This window comes from Ziziphus jujuba, chromosome 8 (genome assembly GCF_031755915.1).
Source record: "Ziziphus jujuba cultivar Dongzao chromosome 8, ASM3175591v1".
NCBI lineage: Eukaryota > Viridiplantae > Streptophyta > Magnoliopsida > Rosales > Rhamnaceae > Ziziphus > Ziziphus jujuba.
The window spans coordinates 7867060-7884057 of NC_083386.1; the positions used below are offsets into that span (position 1 = coordinate 7867060).

General features: G+C 33.3%; 1 protein-coding gene and 1 pseudogene across 1 annotated transcript; one reads left to right on the forward strand and one right to left on the reverse strand.

Moving 5' to 3' along the window:
* Positions 1-2620: 2620 nt before the first annotated feature.
* On the reverse strand, positions 2621-3262 carry LOC132805042 (RING-H2 finger protein ATL70-like). Its single transcript, XM_060819793.1, has one exon. It carries the CDS (start codon positions 3260-3262, stop codon positions 2621-2623), a length of 642 nt encoding a protein of 213 aa, XP_060675776.1.
* A 3628-nt stretch (positions 3263-6890) lies between these two features.
* LOC107413116 (WAT1-related protein At5g07050-like) lies at positions 6891-9260 on the forward strand (annotated as a pseudogene).
* The last annotated feature ends 7738 nt before the right edge of the window (positions 9261-16998 follow it).

A 16998-nucleotide genomic window follows, 5' to 3' on the forward strand; every position in this document is an offset into this window, starting at 1 on the left:
TGGAGCTGCACTAAACTACCCGACATATGACAAGGAGATGTATGCTTTGGTGAGGGATTTGGAGACATGGCAGCATTATCTCATACCAAAGGAGGTTGTGATCTCTACGGATCATGAGTCTTTAAAGCATATTAAAGGTCAAGGAAAGCTCAACCGAAGGCATGCCAAGTGGATTGAATTTATTGAATCCTTTCCATATGTGATCCGCTACAAAAAAGGTAAGGAAAATGTGGTTGCCGATGCATTATCGCGAAGGTATGTACTCTTTTCTACCTTAAATGCTAGGTTGCTTGGATTTGAACAATTGAAAGAACTTTATAAGCATGATAGTGACTTTGGAGAAATTTTTAGAACCTGTTTGAAACATGGATTTAATAAATTTTACATATTTGAGGGGTATTTGTTTAAGGAAAACAAACTTTGTGTGCCTAATTGTAGCATTAGGGAATTATTGGTTCGGGAAGGACATGGGGGTGGTTTAATAGGTCATTTTGGTGTTTTTAAAATTTTATCCTTGCTGCAAGAACATTTTTATTGGTCTAACATGAGGAGAGATGTTGAGAGAATTTGTGAAAGATGTTTGAAGTGCCGAAAAACAAAATCAACATTGAAGCCGCATGGATTGTACAAGCCTTTGCTGATTCCTACCTATCCTTGGGTAGATTTGTCTATGGATTTTATTCTTGGTTTGCCTAGGTCAAGGATGGGTAAGGATTCAATATTTGTTATAGTAGATAGGTTTTCTAAGATGGCACATTTTATTGCATGTAATAAAACTGATGATGCATCTAATGTTGCTAATTTATTTTTCGAGGAAATTGTAAGATTGCATGGAATGCCAAAAACTATTGTTTCGGATAGAGATGCTAAGTTCTTAAGTTATTTTTGGAAAACTTTGTGGGCTAAATTAGGTACTAAACTTTTATTTTCAACTACTTTCCACCCACAAACAAATGGGCAAACCGAAGTTGTGAATAGAATCTTGTCCGCTTTGTTACATGCTTTAATTAGTAGAAATTTGAGAACTTGGGAAGAGTGTTTCCCACATGTTGAATTTGCTTATAATAGGTCTTTACATTCAGCTACTAAATATACACCATTTGAAATTGTTTATGGTTTTAATTCTTTGACTCCATTAGATCTAGCACCTTTGCCTTTGAGTGAGCGTGCTAATCTAGATGGAAAACAAAAAGCTGATTTTGTAAAACAGATTCATGAGAAGACAAAGGCAAATATTGAGAGGAGGACCGAGCAATATGCAAAGGTTGCTAATCAAGGCCGAAAACCAATGGTATTTGAACCTGGAGATTGGGTGTGGTTGCATTTAAGGAAAGAAAGATTTCCCAAACAAAAGAAATCAAAACTCATGCCGAGGGCTGATAGACCTTTTCAAGTTTTGGAAAGGATAAACGACAATGCCTACAAACTTGATCTACAGGGTGAGTATAATGTTAGTGCCACCTTCAATGTTGTTGATTTGTCACCTTTTGCTGCAGGTGATGACTTTGTTTTGAGGGCAAATCTTTTTCAAGAGGAGGGGAATGATGCGAATTCTCCCGAGCTCGCACAACTGACAACTCACTGGGGTACTAATCCGATACAGATGAAGACTGGACTGATCACTGGGGCTCAAGCTAAGAGGTTTAAGGACAACCTTGTTGCCTCTATCCAGAAAGTAATTCATTCTCAAAAGGGCTTGTCCATACCTGAAGATAAAAGATCTGTTTTAAGCATCCAAGTGGTGGAGGCTGATACATCGGACATTTTACATTGGACACCCATACATCGGATATTTTATATCAGACACCCATACATCGGATATTTTATATCAGACATCCATGCCTCGGACATCTGACCTCGGACTTCGGACATTAGACATAAGTCAGCTTAGTTGTCAAACTAGTAAACTCGTTTTCTAATTTGCGTTTGACTTTTTTTTTTGGGTTTTTATTTATTTATTTGCTGGACAAATAAGTTTAGGAAAGTTATTATTTTATTATTTTCATTGTAAATTAATTAATTCCTACTTCAAAATAAGGGAATTAATTAATCCAAATTAGATTAGAAAAGGATGTGAAATTAGGCAATTTCCTAATTGGATTCTATGTTGGCCGAAGTTTTCTAATCCTTTTAGGGTTTTATTTTGTTCATTCAAAGCCTATTTTAAGGATTATTTTCAACGAGAAATTAAGCTTGAATTTTATACAAAAAATTATTTATGAAATTGAATTCTCTTTGTTCTTTTGAATACCTAAAACACCATTAGTGAATGAGTGTTTTAGTTTGACTTATCAATAGGCCTTCCATCACCTATTGTGGTGTCTTCATTATATACCAAGATTTCTAATCACAAGTTGGTTAGGGATCAAGGTGACCATTAGAACTTGAACATAATTAGATCCGGGCTAATATAATACGGGTTTAGGAGCAGGTCGTCCTAGGTTCGTATCATTTCGGCATCCGTTTTTTTCCTCCGGCACCATTATTGATTCCGGAGCTTTCCTAACTCATTTGTCGGCAACTGCATATAATGCCTTCCAGTCCGAATTTCGGCAACATATGACAGATTATAAGTTGGTAACAGTAGCCCCAAACTCGTTGTTGGATACTTGGTATGACTTCAGCGGTAATGTAGAGGTAAAGATTCCAAAATACGCTTCTTGTTCGGCGGAAGGACTACAGTGGACTTGGATGCAACCGGAATATTGGTTGTATTAAGTCCCAAATTTGTTTGGCATTTGCTGGGAACAAGGACGATTCTGACATTGCCATCTTTCGGCAATGGTACTGGAACCTCAGCAAAAGGAGTCGGCAAAGGAGAATTTCGGCACACCGGACACATGGGATTCAACCGAAGCCACGGATTGACACACCTGAGATGGAAACGGTGATCACAATCCGGAAGCAACCTCAGCAAGTCCTTCTCTTTATAATCCATCAAACAGATTGAATAGCAACAGGAACTAGCCAATGAGGACTCATCATCACCTTTGATGTTGTTGAGTTTGTCGTCGAAGTAAATAATCTTCGGGAAGCCGTCGAGGGCCACTTCCTCGATGCCTTCTCGCTGACGTGTTCCAACCGAGTCGCCGCCAATGGTGATGATTGTGAGAAAGTTATTGGTTCCTTGACTTGATTCAGAAGGTAATAGCCTCTTTTTCTTGCACAAGTAGTTAAGGAGACTCACTGCTAAGATTAGAAGAAGCACATCGATAGGTACTCCTATCCCATATGCATATCCACCGAGATTTCTGTGAGACATTGTTGGACCTTCATGTAAAAAATATCAAAGTGAAGCCAAAGAGAAAGTGGTGGGGATGAGAAAATTTTCTATATCATGATTCCTTTAGGACATTTTTCCTCAGGAAATATAGTGATCAACCGTGTTTTTATTTTATTTTATTATTGTTTTTTACATTTTTTAATAAGTAAAAGTTTATTTTACCCAGAAAAATAAATAAATAAAAATAAGAATTTATTTAATTATTTGGTTTTGGAGCTTCTATTCTTTCTGTTTTCCTGTACCAGTGGTTTCATTTGTGTAATTAGAGGTGTTTCCTTGTATTTATTTTGCAATGAATTACGGGTGCATCAATTATTAGCTACCGTACCATGACTATGTCAGACGTGAGAAATTTTAAGGTACCGAATGTGCACCTTACATGGAGCGGACTATATATTTGATGTGACAATAAAACTTTATAAGATTTTGATAAAAAATATTCATTTATTAGTTTAATGCAAGTTTTTTCCTTTCCAAGATATATATATATTTTCATTTTCAGTGGTCAATGTTCATTTTCATGATTAACTTAAATTCTTAATTTGCAATTGGGTAAAGACTGCTACTATTATAAAATGATCAATACATATCCACTCTTAAAAAGAAAAAAAAAATGATGAAAAAAATTGTTTATTTTGTCAATATCATGCGTAGAGCTCCAGGTAAGTATGATTAGCCACCCTTATTTACCAAAAATAAAAAATTAGCCACCGTTGATAAAATTGTAATTCTAGTCATCAACTTTGACTACAACCAAAGCAATTTGTCAGCTATTTCTTCATGCCTATTTTTGGATATTCAATTAATTGTTGAATATATACAAGACTATAAGTACACACCCACACACACACACACACACACACACACACACACACACACACACGTAATAAGTGATGTATAATTAATTTATTCCAAACATGAAGAACTAAATTATTCTTTATTGACTCCAGATTAGTATTTCATCTTCATTGTGTCGATACATTGTGATTAAAAAAAGAATTTTTTTTTTTTAAAAAAAGGAAGAGAAATAAGAAGAAAAAAAAAACTTTTTTAAAAAAGGAAGAGAAATAAGAAAAAAAAAAAAAAATTAGTGCATGATTCAAAGTAAACAAAACAACCTAAAATAAAAATACAAGCTTGTGAATGATTATATATGGACAGGGATACTGCACTTTCCTCTTGCATAAGTCATGAGGACCCAAGAGAGAGATTTAAATCACTTGTAAGATCAACAATTGCTGGCTGTTTTGTGGGTTCCGCGTGCTGTACACTGTAGAAGAGGACGGCAGGGACAGTCATGCAGTGGTAGGCTAGATGGTGCAGGAACTCCTATTCGGGTTATTAAATTCCATCTGCTAATGGTTTACAATTCCTTCCTGCCGCCTGGGTCAAGGACAATCAGCAGGAGACCCTTTTGGTACGGGTAAGTTTTATTGGAGAGATTGAAAATTTTGGGACGAGTTTCTCTTCCTTTACTTTGGGTGCAAAATCATAAAAGATTAGGGGCACGGATGCAAAAATGACTAAAGACAAAGACAACCATTTTGTAAAGGCCCAGACCCGTAATATCATCCAAATAAACTCCAAGACCCATAAACTTACAAAAATGAAAAAGGGCCAAGATCCAGAAAAGCCCAAACACAAAAAAAAAAAAAAAAAGGAAAAAAGAGAAAAATAGAATCAGCAAATGCCACATAAAAGACCAACAAGAATCTGCAACTTGTAAACAATTATAGCGTCGCCAAAAAGACAGAACATTGACATATTATGGACTAATAACCAAGTAGAATTGTAGAGCAAAGCATAATACTTCATAAATCTTGAAGTTCAATCCTAGCAACATATTGCGAGTCTCAAACAAAGAGAAACTTCCAAAACCATAAAACTAACGCTCTAAAAGCCCTGTAACAGAGGTCAACAATGTGAAATTACCTTCTTCTTTTTTTCTGTTTTTTTTGGGGTTTATTTTCTAACACAATATGTTAAGTAAGGCCACCACACTTCTTTATTAGATGTGTTAACATCATGGAGTGTCGTTTCTTCACACTCGTCTATCTCCCTTCCAGGGCGGCAGCACAGCCTCCAAATACTGTGCATATGGAGCAGCAGAAAGCTGTTGAGGCCGCACCATAATTACGGAGCTTCGCTTGCGCGTATAGAAGTATTGGAAAGCTGCATCGTGGAGGCCTACTTCGGTGAATATCAAGTCCCCGACAAAAAGAACAGGATGCCAAGGGAGACTTGAATACCTTTCAGAACTTTGCCTGTTGATCCATTGTATTTTTAGGTGTCCATCAACGGTGACTTGGGTTTTCTTTTTTTTGGTTTGGTTTGGTTTGTGTGTGTGTTTGTTTGCAGAGAAAAATATAAAGTTCTTGTTAAAGCTTTGGAAGCTTGTGGAGCTAAGTTTTGTGAGAAATTAAAATTTGTATTGTAGAGATTATTGTCATCCCTACCTGTCCTTGTTTATGAGAAATATACTTCTCCATCACCTTGCCATATACCATTAGTTTGGCTCCTCTTTCACTTTGAGAGTTATTTTGAGAAATACTTCATAAAATTGTTATGTGTATATATATATATATATATATATAGATAGATATATCTGTGTACCATGCAAGTTTTCGCAATTAGATCTAGTTGGAGGTTGAAAAGTAATCATATAAGGGAAAGAAACAATAAGACAATTAATTATTGGGGTTTTATTTCGATGTTTGGTAATAAAACAAGAAATAATAGAGAAGTAAAACATAAAATGTGTAGACAATTTTAGAAATTTTTGTTAGTAGAATTCAAATTTAAACATAGGCTTATATAGGAGAGAGTTTTGGTTTTGCTTACTTCTTTTTACTTTAATTTCCTCATGATTATTTTTTTTTTGGGGTAATAAATTTCCCCATGATTTGTTAGTAACTATATATGTATATACACAATAGGGCTCCATTGAGGATGCCCTTAAATTGTGAAACTTGAGGATTAGTGAGAGGTTGCTCAGATTTTTTGGCATTTATTACTTTCCTTAAATTTCAAAAACCTATTTTTACATTTTAAAATTTTTTCATATATATATATATATATATATAGAACAAAATAAATAAATGAGTTTCCCGACCCTAATAAGTAGTATTTAACCATATAAAAAATGATATGCATAATTGCATATGTGCATATATATATATAGTCACACATAATTATTACAATTGGAATAGCAAGAACCAACTTTTTTTTTTTTTTTTTTGGTTAAATTAGTAAGAACCTACTTGACACGTAACTTAAGTTACTTCCGTTCAAATTAGACGCTGGTCAATGGGAAAACGCTGAGCATCTTTAGGCTTTAGTATACATATACTTATATATTCGGAGAGTGATTTGAATCCCCTTGGTTTGAAGTACCAGGACATGTGAGCCTTCCCAACAAATATTGAACCACATAAACATTCCTTGGCACAAACATTAAAAAGATATTCCTAGAAATAAGTGGCTGAAGTTGATCCGAATTCATATACCACTGCTATAAATAATCGAACAGAAGTTGAGAAGTAAAGTGAAAATTCATTCTCTGCATTTATAATTATTAACCATGAAGGAATACATCTTTTACATAGCAATGGTAGTGGTTCAATTAACATATGGTGGATCACACATTCTCATCAAAATTTCTCTTCACAAGGGACTCAGTCAACTTGTTTTTGTGGTCTGTAGGCATCTAATTGCCATGCTTTTGCTAGGACCCTTTGCTTATGTGCTTGAAAGGTAAGCTACCTACCTAATCTTGCCTTGAGGCCGGAAGAGCTTATAGCTAATTCAGTCTTTCTACCTTGATCAGTGACTTTATTATTATTATTATTATTGGTTATTTAGATTTAATGCTAATAATATTATTATCTTAGAATGAGTATTTGCAAAATGGATATATGCAGGTATCAGCGCCCTTCACTCTCATTTTCAATAATTACTAGGATTTTTGCGCTTTCATCACTTGGGACTACAATCCATCTGAATGTGTACTATGCTGGTTTAGCATATACTTCTCCAACTGTTGCAAGTGCCTTGAGCAATGTTTCCCCTAGTTTGACATTTCTCATTGCAATGTCATAAAAGTGGAGTGGTGGCTTTTGAAACATCAGAAAAAAGTAATTTTTTTTTCCTGCATTTATACGAATATTACAATAATATGATTGATAACAACTCAAGAACAGGGCCTATTATATATTCCCTCTTTATTTGTTTGATTGGATTTTGAAAGTTCTGTTTATTTCTTAAACTTTCATGTCATCAATTCAGAAACCCCTGTTTATAATTATCAGAAAGAAAAAGAATTAAATATTTGATTAATTGTGTAATTTTTGATGTAATTTAATTAGGATGGAGAAATTGAAGATTATAAGTATGAGAAGTCAAGCAAAGGTGTTGGGAACAGCAATTTGCATATATGGGTCTCTTCTTTTTACATTCTGGAAAGGACAACGCCTTTTGAAAGGTTTTGTTGAAAAGCCACTCATAAACATCAAAGCTGGATCTGTAGGTGATTTTAAGCAAACTAAACAAAACTGGATCAAAGGCGCAGCTCTTATTCTCATTAGCCACATTGCATGGAGTGGATGGTTAATTCTCCAGGTGATAAATATTTATTAATTATTTATTTTTTTAATCTATATACATCAAATGCATTAATTAGATCATGCATTAATATTATTTAATTAATTTTATGAAAACTACGGGATTAGAATTATAATAATATTAACATCTAACAGGCTGTAGTCTCAAAAGTGTACCCGGCTCGATTATCACTCAATACTATGGTCTGCTTCTTCGCCTCACTGCGATCTTCTTGACTTGCCCTGTTTTTTGAAAGAGAACCAACTTCATGGAAGCTGGAATGGGATGTCAATCTTTTAACCATCGTTCACTGTGTAAGTAGTATTTTCTATAAATTATGGACCATGTTCTGATATATTCTTGTTTGTGTCCATTATATCGCAATATATATATATATATATATATATATATAATATTACATGATAGTTTGGAGAGATGTAATTAATTAATAAAAGAATTTTGCAGTGGTTCATATATAATCTAATGCGGTTTGGTTAGTTGATAGTGGCCCGGGGTTCACACCCTCTCTCCCCCTGGCCTCAAAGTTTTGCTACAAAACACGTCCTGAAGGGAGAGGTATCCACAGCCTTATAAAGACCACTTCGTGCCCCTTTTCAACCGATGTGGGATGTTACAGGGATGTTACAATCCTCCCCCCTTGGGGTCCAACGTCCTCGCTGGCACACCGATTCGGATCCGGCTCTGATACCACTGTAACAGGCCAGACCACCCGCATCAGGATATTGTCTTTTTTGGCCCAGAGTTCACACCCTCTCTCCCCCTGGCCTCAAGGTTTTGCTACAAAACGCGTCCTGAAGAGAGAGGTATCCACAGCCTTATAAAGACCGCTTCGTGCCCCTCTCCGCTTCGTGCCCCTCTCCAACCGATGTGGGATGTTACATTAATACTGCAGGGAGTTGTGATCTCAACTTTAGTACAGTACCTGCAAACATGGTGCATTAGTAACAAAGGACCAGTTTTTGCTGCAATGTTTAGTCCCCTACTACTAATTTTCGTGGGAATATTTTCAGCAATTGCTTTTGCGGAAAGACTTCATTTGGGAAGGGGGGCTGAAGATGATTACATAATTTATTTATATTATAATAAGTAATTAAGATGTGTGCTAATAAATTAATTATATATCTAAATATTATATATATTTAGAGTAAAAATATAATAGGGGTTTTTCTTTATATAATGGGTGTATAAGTGCAGCTTAGTTGGAGCGTTTGTCATCATTGTGGGACTGTATTTGGTACTATGGGGCAAAACGGCAGATTCAAATCAGATTCGAAAACATCAGTCTGATGATAGCAAAGTTCCAGAGATTTCCACCAAGGATGCCCCAGTGCTGAATCCTGTTAGAGAAGAAGCATGATAGCAGCTATTTGGTTAAAGGTATATGTTATATAACTTTTCTGTAAGGTTGTTGTCCATAACATTTCAAAAAAAGAAAAAAAGAAAAAAAAAAAAAAATATATATATATATATATATTTGTTGTCTAGACGATAAGGCTATATACTTGTATATCTAGTTCGGTTCTTATATTACTTTTTTTTTTTTTTTTTTGATAAATGTTCGGTTGTTATATTTCTGTGAAATAATATGATGTAAAGGTTCGTTCGTTTTATAAACCATACAATGTTTAACACTTCAAATTTTTTGCAACGTTGTAACTTTGTACAAAAATATGAACTTTCACTGTATATACATATATTTTAAATCCTGATTAATATTTTATCTCAAATAAATTATATAGATAAAATAGGTGTCAAATGATATATTTATGTGTTATACTCTTTAAAAACACTCCTCAAATTAATAGACTGGCAAAGTAAAATATTGCTATTTGCTGTCACTACTTACTGCATACACTATATACACACACACAGCTAGAAGTGTGACGGATAATGTGGATTAATTACGAGTGTTGTTAAACTTATCCAATGTTAGTATACGTAGACTTCTACTTCAGTACAACTGCATACAATTAGTCTTATTAGCAACTATGTATATGTATATTAGCTCTTCTCACTTGCTTACTCTGCACTCTATGAATTAACTCTCCATACATAATATATATATGTATAGACACACATATATATTACATAACTCTTAATTATACTCTAAACATATATATATATATATATATATATATATATGCATATATATTACATAACTCTTACTTATACTCTAAATAAACACACAGTTCGAGAGCAAGATATAGATATATTTTGTGTTTTGGATGCATTTGCAAGGTATATGTCAACATTTCTATTTTCTTTTATTGCCTTCTCCATAATTTTTTCAAAAGAATGATATTTATAGGTTTTTTTTTTCAAAATTTTATATATTTTTAATTTTTTTTTCAAAATTTTATATATTTTTAATATATACTTTAATTCTTGAAAGATTAAGCTTCTTGAAGAATATATTGTTGTGTAATAATTAATAATATTTTAGCAAGAGAATTATGTTTTAGAATATTATATATATATATAGGACGTGTCTAAGTATATGGACGGACCACATTATAGCAACACTCTATATATATATATATATGTATATGTTTTGTTTAAAAGATAATTTATTACATTATTTTAGATCAAGAAATCCAAGGTAATTGACAACTAGCTTGTTAAGGAAAAACGAATATTGTGGTTAATGGACATTTATTAAAATAAAATTTTATTTACAAGAGTTTTTAAATTTTTTTTTGTGTTAGTTTTTATTCTTAATATATTTTTGAACAATAAATATTAAAATATAGCTGGTAACCATCTTTTACTTTTTGGTCTTCAGAGAAAACATTTCAAGTTGAGAAATATCTCTCATCTCTTTCCTTTCTCTCTTGAGCATCTTTTTCCTTCTCTCTTCTCTCTCTTCTCTCTTCTTTTTTTTCTCGTAATGCTATCTTTTTATAACACCCCATCCCAAACAACATCGAAAATTTTTTTCACGTTGATCAAGGTTGATCGGGTTTGACTATCGTTGATTGAGAAGGGTCAAAATTTGACTTTTTGATCTGGATGGAATTTCTCTTTGACCGAGGTATCGTTGCAAAGTATGCATTGACCTGAGTCCATAGACCAGTAGCACGTTGAAAACAGAACTACGGTTTGAAATATATGAGCAAAACAAGTTGAGGTCCGAATTATCTAAGGGGTGCCGAAGTTGACTTTTTGTTCGTGCAAAATTGAGCTTTGACTCATGCACAGTTGTGAAGTACTCATTGATACGAATTTATAAACTAGTGGCACACCCAAAATGGATATGTGGTTTATAAGTTATGGATCTGTAAATTTTTTTTTTAATATTGTATTATTTAATATTATTTTATATATATATATATATATATATTTTTTTTTTCTCTTTTTCCTTTTTTTTTTTTTAACTTTTCCCCCCATGTGGGAAAATGCCCCCATAGGCTTCTTCTTCTTCCTTCTTCTTCTTCTTTCTTCATTTCTCCTTCCCGTCAATCTCTCTCTCTCCCTACTGCATCTCTTCCAGTTGTCGCACGGCTACACGCGTCGGACAGCATGGTGGCCCACAGTTGGACGAGTCTGGGGGCCGAGTCGCCAGCTGGTTGGCCGGTTGACATGTCGGGATCGACGCCCAAAGCCGGCAGTCGGTGAGGTGGTGGTTGGTAGGTTTTTCGATGGCCACCGGTCCCCGTGGTTGGTCCTTCCTCCTAGATTCCCTTGATTCCAAAAATAATCTCCATTTGCCCAAATTCTAAGCCGTTTGTGAGATAGAAGAAGGGAAATTCGGCCGAAACCTTCCGTCATCTTTCCGGTCATCTCCGGTCGAGTTGAGTCCAACGAAGATCGGTAACGTATTCCTTGTCCCCTTGGCTTTTCGTTGATACCTTATTAATGATTTTTGGATACCATTTGTGTTAGCATCTCGGCTATCGGGTATTATTTATTCAAATAAAATATTAATTTATTTGATCCTGTGTAATATTGTTATTCTAAGAGCACGTGTGAGTTGTAGAATTAATCCTATGGAGGATCTTGGTTGGATTGTGTGCTCGAGGTGAGTGACCCACCTTCAAACTTAATTTTGGGTGTTTAATTATATGTATTTTGTGATAATTGATTATTTAAAAATGTGATATTTCATGTGTTAATTGTTTGGTAAAATTATATTTGGAATTTTGATGGCACAATTTAAATAAATAGAAATGTATATGTGTATTAAAGCATAATTTGATTTTGACAAGTTATGGAGATTGTATTTTTATGAAATTCAATTTTAAAGAAGTTGTGAATTTGAATTGTTGTTGAATTTAATTGTGAATTTATTTATGTAAAGTCCCACATCGGTTAGAAAGGGGAACAAAGCACACTTTATAAGGTGGTGTTGATACTTTTCCCGTACAATGCATTTTGACAAAACCTTGAGGGCTGGGTTGTAAGAGGATTTTTCAGGCCCAAAGAGGACAATATCGGATGCGGGTGGTCTGGGCTTTTACAGATCAGTGTGCCAGTGAGGACGCTGGACCCCAAAGGGGGAGGATTGTGAAGTGCCACATCGGTTGGAAAAAGGAACGAAGCACGTCTTATAAGCTGATGTGGATACATTTCCCGTACAATGCGTTTTGACAAAACCTTGAGGGCTGGGCTGTTACAATTTATGTTTTATAAAAATGTATTTATATATTGATGAATTGTGGAATTTAATTATATTTTGAATTTTGAGGAATTGAAGGAATATTTATTTTAAATTATTGTTAATTTCATTGATGGATTTGAAATTGATAGAATTTATGCGATGGATTTATGACGATGATTTATAAAGGAATTGTGAAAAATTTACGGGTTTAGTTGGATGGAATAAACGCGGTGGTATTTATAAAATTTTGAGATTTAAAAAAAAATATTGATTTTATGATTTTTAGATGCACCATACACGTACTGATGTTCTGTATATATAGATATGATTAGCGCACAGGTGGATGTGATTAGTGCGCAGGTGGGTGTGAGTAGCGCACAGGTGATTTATTGGGTTGTCCTATGGTTGCCATCAGACTAGGGTAGGCCGCCCTTTCATGGCCAGGACACCTGTTTGCAGCGGCGCGGTGGGACGCCACACGATCGTATACCAGTTCTCTCTTTAACCTCTTGTTTAGCGGTGTTTGGGACGCTGGGTACCATTGGCACCACTGGTATATAGTGGATGCATCATATGGTTTTCACGACATGATTTTAATTATACAATATTTTAGAATTTTATTTAAATTAAAATGTTTTTAATAGTGTTTTATAAATTAAATTGTTTTGGTATTTTAAATTGAGTTCTATTGTTAATTATTTGGTTTTATTTTATTTATTTAAATATTTTTTGGATTATTTTTGTTAATGTAAATTTTATTGTGTTTTCGTATTAATGGGTTACGATACTTTATTCCCAATTTAATATTTGTTATTAGTCTTATTTTTATAATTATTTCTCACTAAGATTTTTGGATTATTAATTTATTGTCTTTTATTTGCAAATTATTAATTAAATATTTTTTGGATTTTTGGGGAATAAAATGTTGGATTTTGTGAAAATGTTTTAAAAATGAAACTTTTCCAACTGAGTGAATTATGAAGGTTTTGAGGGAAAATATTATTTTTTAACTACCTATTATTTATTTACTTATTTCTTGTTAATCAATTAACTAAGTTATTTACCCTTTTAGTATTATTATTGTATAGTAGATTGGGTCACTCACTGAGATGATTAGCATCTCACGTTTTTAAATTCCATTTTCTTAGGCCCAGGTTAGTCAACGTTGATCGTTCGGGAGCGAGCTTGATATCTTGGTTTGTTGTCGAAAGTCCAATAAGCTTTTCCTTTCTTTTCTATCTTGTATTATTTCTTTTTATCTTATATTGTATTAAATTTCATATTCAATTGTATTTGATAATGTTCTGTATACTATTTGGACGATTATCTATTTAATTCTGCACTAAATCCTTGTCATTTATTTAAAGTCCTGCAAACTTGTGGAAGTAAATTGTAGTAAGGCGGGAGGAATAAGGTGGTGTATATAGAAGTATATTTTCAGAGCAAGGAAATTGTAATAAATCCAACCCTTAGGGGAAGTTCTGCAGGATTTTCTATTGGAGGGTCCGATAGGATTTCTCCGGGATCAGGATTTGTGTGGATTCTGATGAGGAATCTTAGACGGATCCTGACACTTTTTCCCTAATTTTCCATTCACACAACAAAATATATAAGCTAAAAATTGTTACCATACAAGTTCTCTGCTTTTCATTTTCTTTAAAAAATTTAAAAAAAAAAATTAGTTTTCATTTTTATTTAAAAAAGTCCTGAAACTACAAATAAACTACAGACTATAAACAGCAGAAAACGAGCTCGAAGATACAGCTAATCATTTAAACCATGACAATAAAATAAAATAAAAATAAAAAAAGGTTTAGCTTATTGGAATGTGAATCATTAGAGCTCCTTTAAAATTATTGGAAAATAGTTCAACATTTAAAGTGGCAATCATTAAAACTAGTCACAAATCCAGACGACATGGCAGCAGATCCTTCAATACAATCAGTACAAAGTGTGCCAAAATTTAGCCGCAAGGATATTGTATGAATTATGCCACATTTGTCTACCATAATATACGGCTTTCGGGATACTACCATCACCTTTAATTCTAATAACTTATAAGGAAAGCTGCAAAGTAATGCAAGTAATTAATTAACATGCGACTTTGAATCTTCTGTCATGTTTTTTCTGTCTTCAACTTTTATAAAAAATAAAATAAAAATAAAAAAAGAAAAATCAATTTTATAAAAGTTGAGTCAAAAGAAATAGATAGCATATAGAAAGAAGTTCAACATATGCTTTAATTGAATGATCAAATCTTTTTTTTTTTTTTTAATTACACATTTGAAGATGAAGCAGTACAAGTGGAAGTTGAAGGGAAAAAAGATAAAAGATAAAAATAAAAAAAAAAATAAAAATAAAAACTTTGATGGAATATTGGAATTTCTTTTGCACAAGAGCTGGAAAATATTCCACTCCATTTTGCAACATTGGCCCCTGAAGATGATCAAATTGAGGAGATGTTGGTTGAACTTTTTGATTTATAAATATAATTTTAGACCTGTGTTGCAATCGCAAAACATTGATAGAGGATTCCTCTTCATATTTCCTTCCGTGGATGTAGGTATACATGCCGAACCACGTAAAATTTATTTTTAATATTATTAATTAAAAAAGATGCCACCTTAAAAAAAACAAAAAATAAAATAAATTTTATAGATGTTAATGTCAAAAAAAAATAGATGAGAATAATAATAATAATAATAATTTAGCTTAATTATCATTATGTAAACAAAAATATGGAAAACACAATAAAAGAAAAAATTCCACGTACTATGTTTTTTGAACAAAAGGAATTCCACATACTTGAGACGATAAAATTTGATAGTTCATATACAGTATTGGAATCTTTACATCTAGTAATCTATTTGCACAAGTCCTAACATAAATTTATAAACATCCATGAAAAGAAGGAAAAAAAAAAAAATATATATATATATATATATAAATCATTCTAGTATTTATAGAGAATCACAAACAACAAACAAAATACAATTAATATTTGAACATCATATGATGAAAATATATAATATACATACAAAACTTTTGGTACCATCTCTCTCTCTCTCTCTCTTTATTTGGTCAATCTACCTTAGTGGCAAGGGTGGAACCTCAGCTAAGTGAGTAGGCAGAGGAGAATTTCGGCACACCGGACACGTGGGATTCAACCGAAGCCAGGGATCGACACACCTGAGATGGAAACGGTGATGACAATCCGGCAGCAACCTGAGCAAGTCCTTGTCTTTAAAATCCATCAAACAGATTGAACAGCAACAGGAATTAGCCGATGAGGACTCATCATCACCCTTGCTGTTGTTGATGAGTTTATCGTGGGAGTAAATAATCTTTGGGAAGCCGCCGAGGGCGGCTTCATCGAGGCCTTCTAGCTGACGTGTTCCGACCGAGTCGCCGCCATGAAGAGAGTTATTGGTTCCTTGACTTGGTTCAGAAGGTAATGGCCTCTTTTTCTTGCACAAGTAGTTAAGGAGAATCACTGCTAAGATTACAAGAAGCACGCCGATAGGTACTCCTATCCCGTATGCATATCCACCGAGACTCCTGTGAGACATTGTTGGAGCTTCATGGAAAAAAATATCAAAGTGAAGCCAAAGAGAAAGAAGTGGGGATGAGAAAATTTTCTATATTATGATTCCTAATTAGGACATTTTTTTCCTCGCGAAAGATAGTCAACGGTGTTTGTTTTTGACAATTTTATAATAAATTAAAGTTTATTTTGCAACTTCTATTATTTCTCTTTTCCTTTACAAGTGGTTTCATTTGTGGAATTAGAGGTACTTCCTTTGTATTTATTTCGAATTGTGGGTGCATCAATTGTCAGCTACCGTACCATGACTATGTCAGATGTGAGGAATTTTAAGGTACGAAACGTGTACCCTACATGGACGGCACTATATATTTGATGTGACAATAAAATTCTATAAATTTTGATGAAAATTATTTATTTGTTTGTTTGATGTAAGTTTTTTCCTTTCCAAGATATATATATATATATATATATAGGGGATAGTCATCCAAAATAGAGCTCAATTTTCATTTTATAATTAACTTAAATTCTTAATTTGCATGGCTAAAGACTGCTGCTATTTTAAAATGATCAATAAATATCCACTCTTCGAAAGAAAAAAAAAAATGATGAAAAAAATTGTTTATTTTATCAATATCATGGGTAGAGCTCCACGTAAATATAATTAGCCACCGTCGATAAAATTGTAATTCTAGTCATCAAATTTGACTACAACCAAAGCAATTTGTCAGCTACTTCTTCATGCCTATTTTTGGACATTCAATTAATTGTTGAATATATACAAGACTATATGTATATATATATATATATTATATACACGTGAGTGGTGTATAATTAATGTATTCCAAACATGAAGAACTAAATTATAATTTATTGACTCTAGATTAATATTTCATCTTGCCTTCATCGACATTGTGTCGATACATTGTGATTAAAAAAAGAAACTTAAAAAAA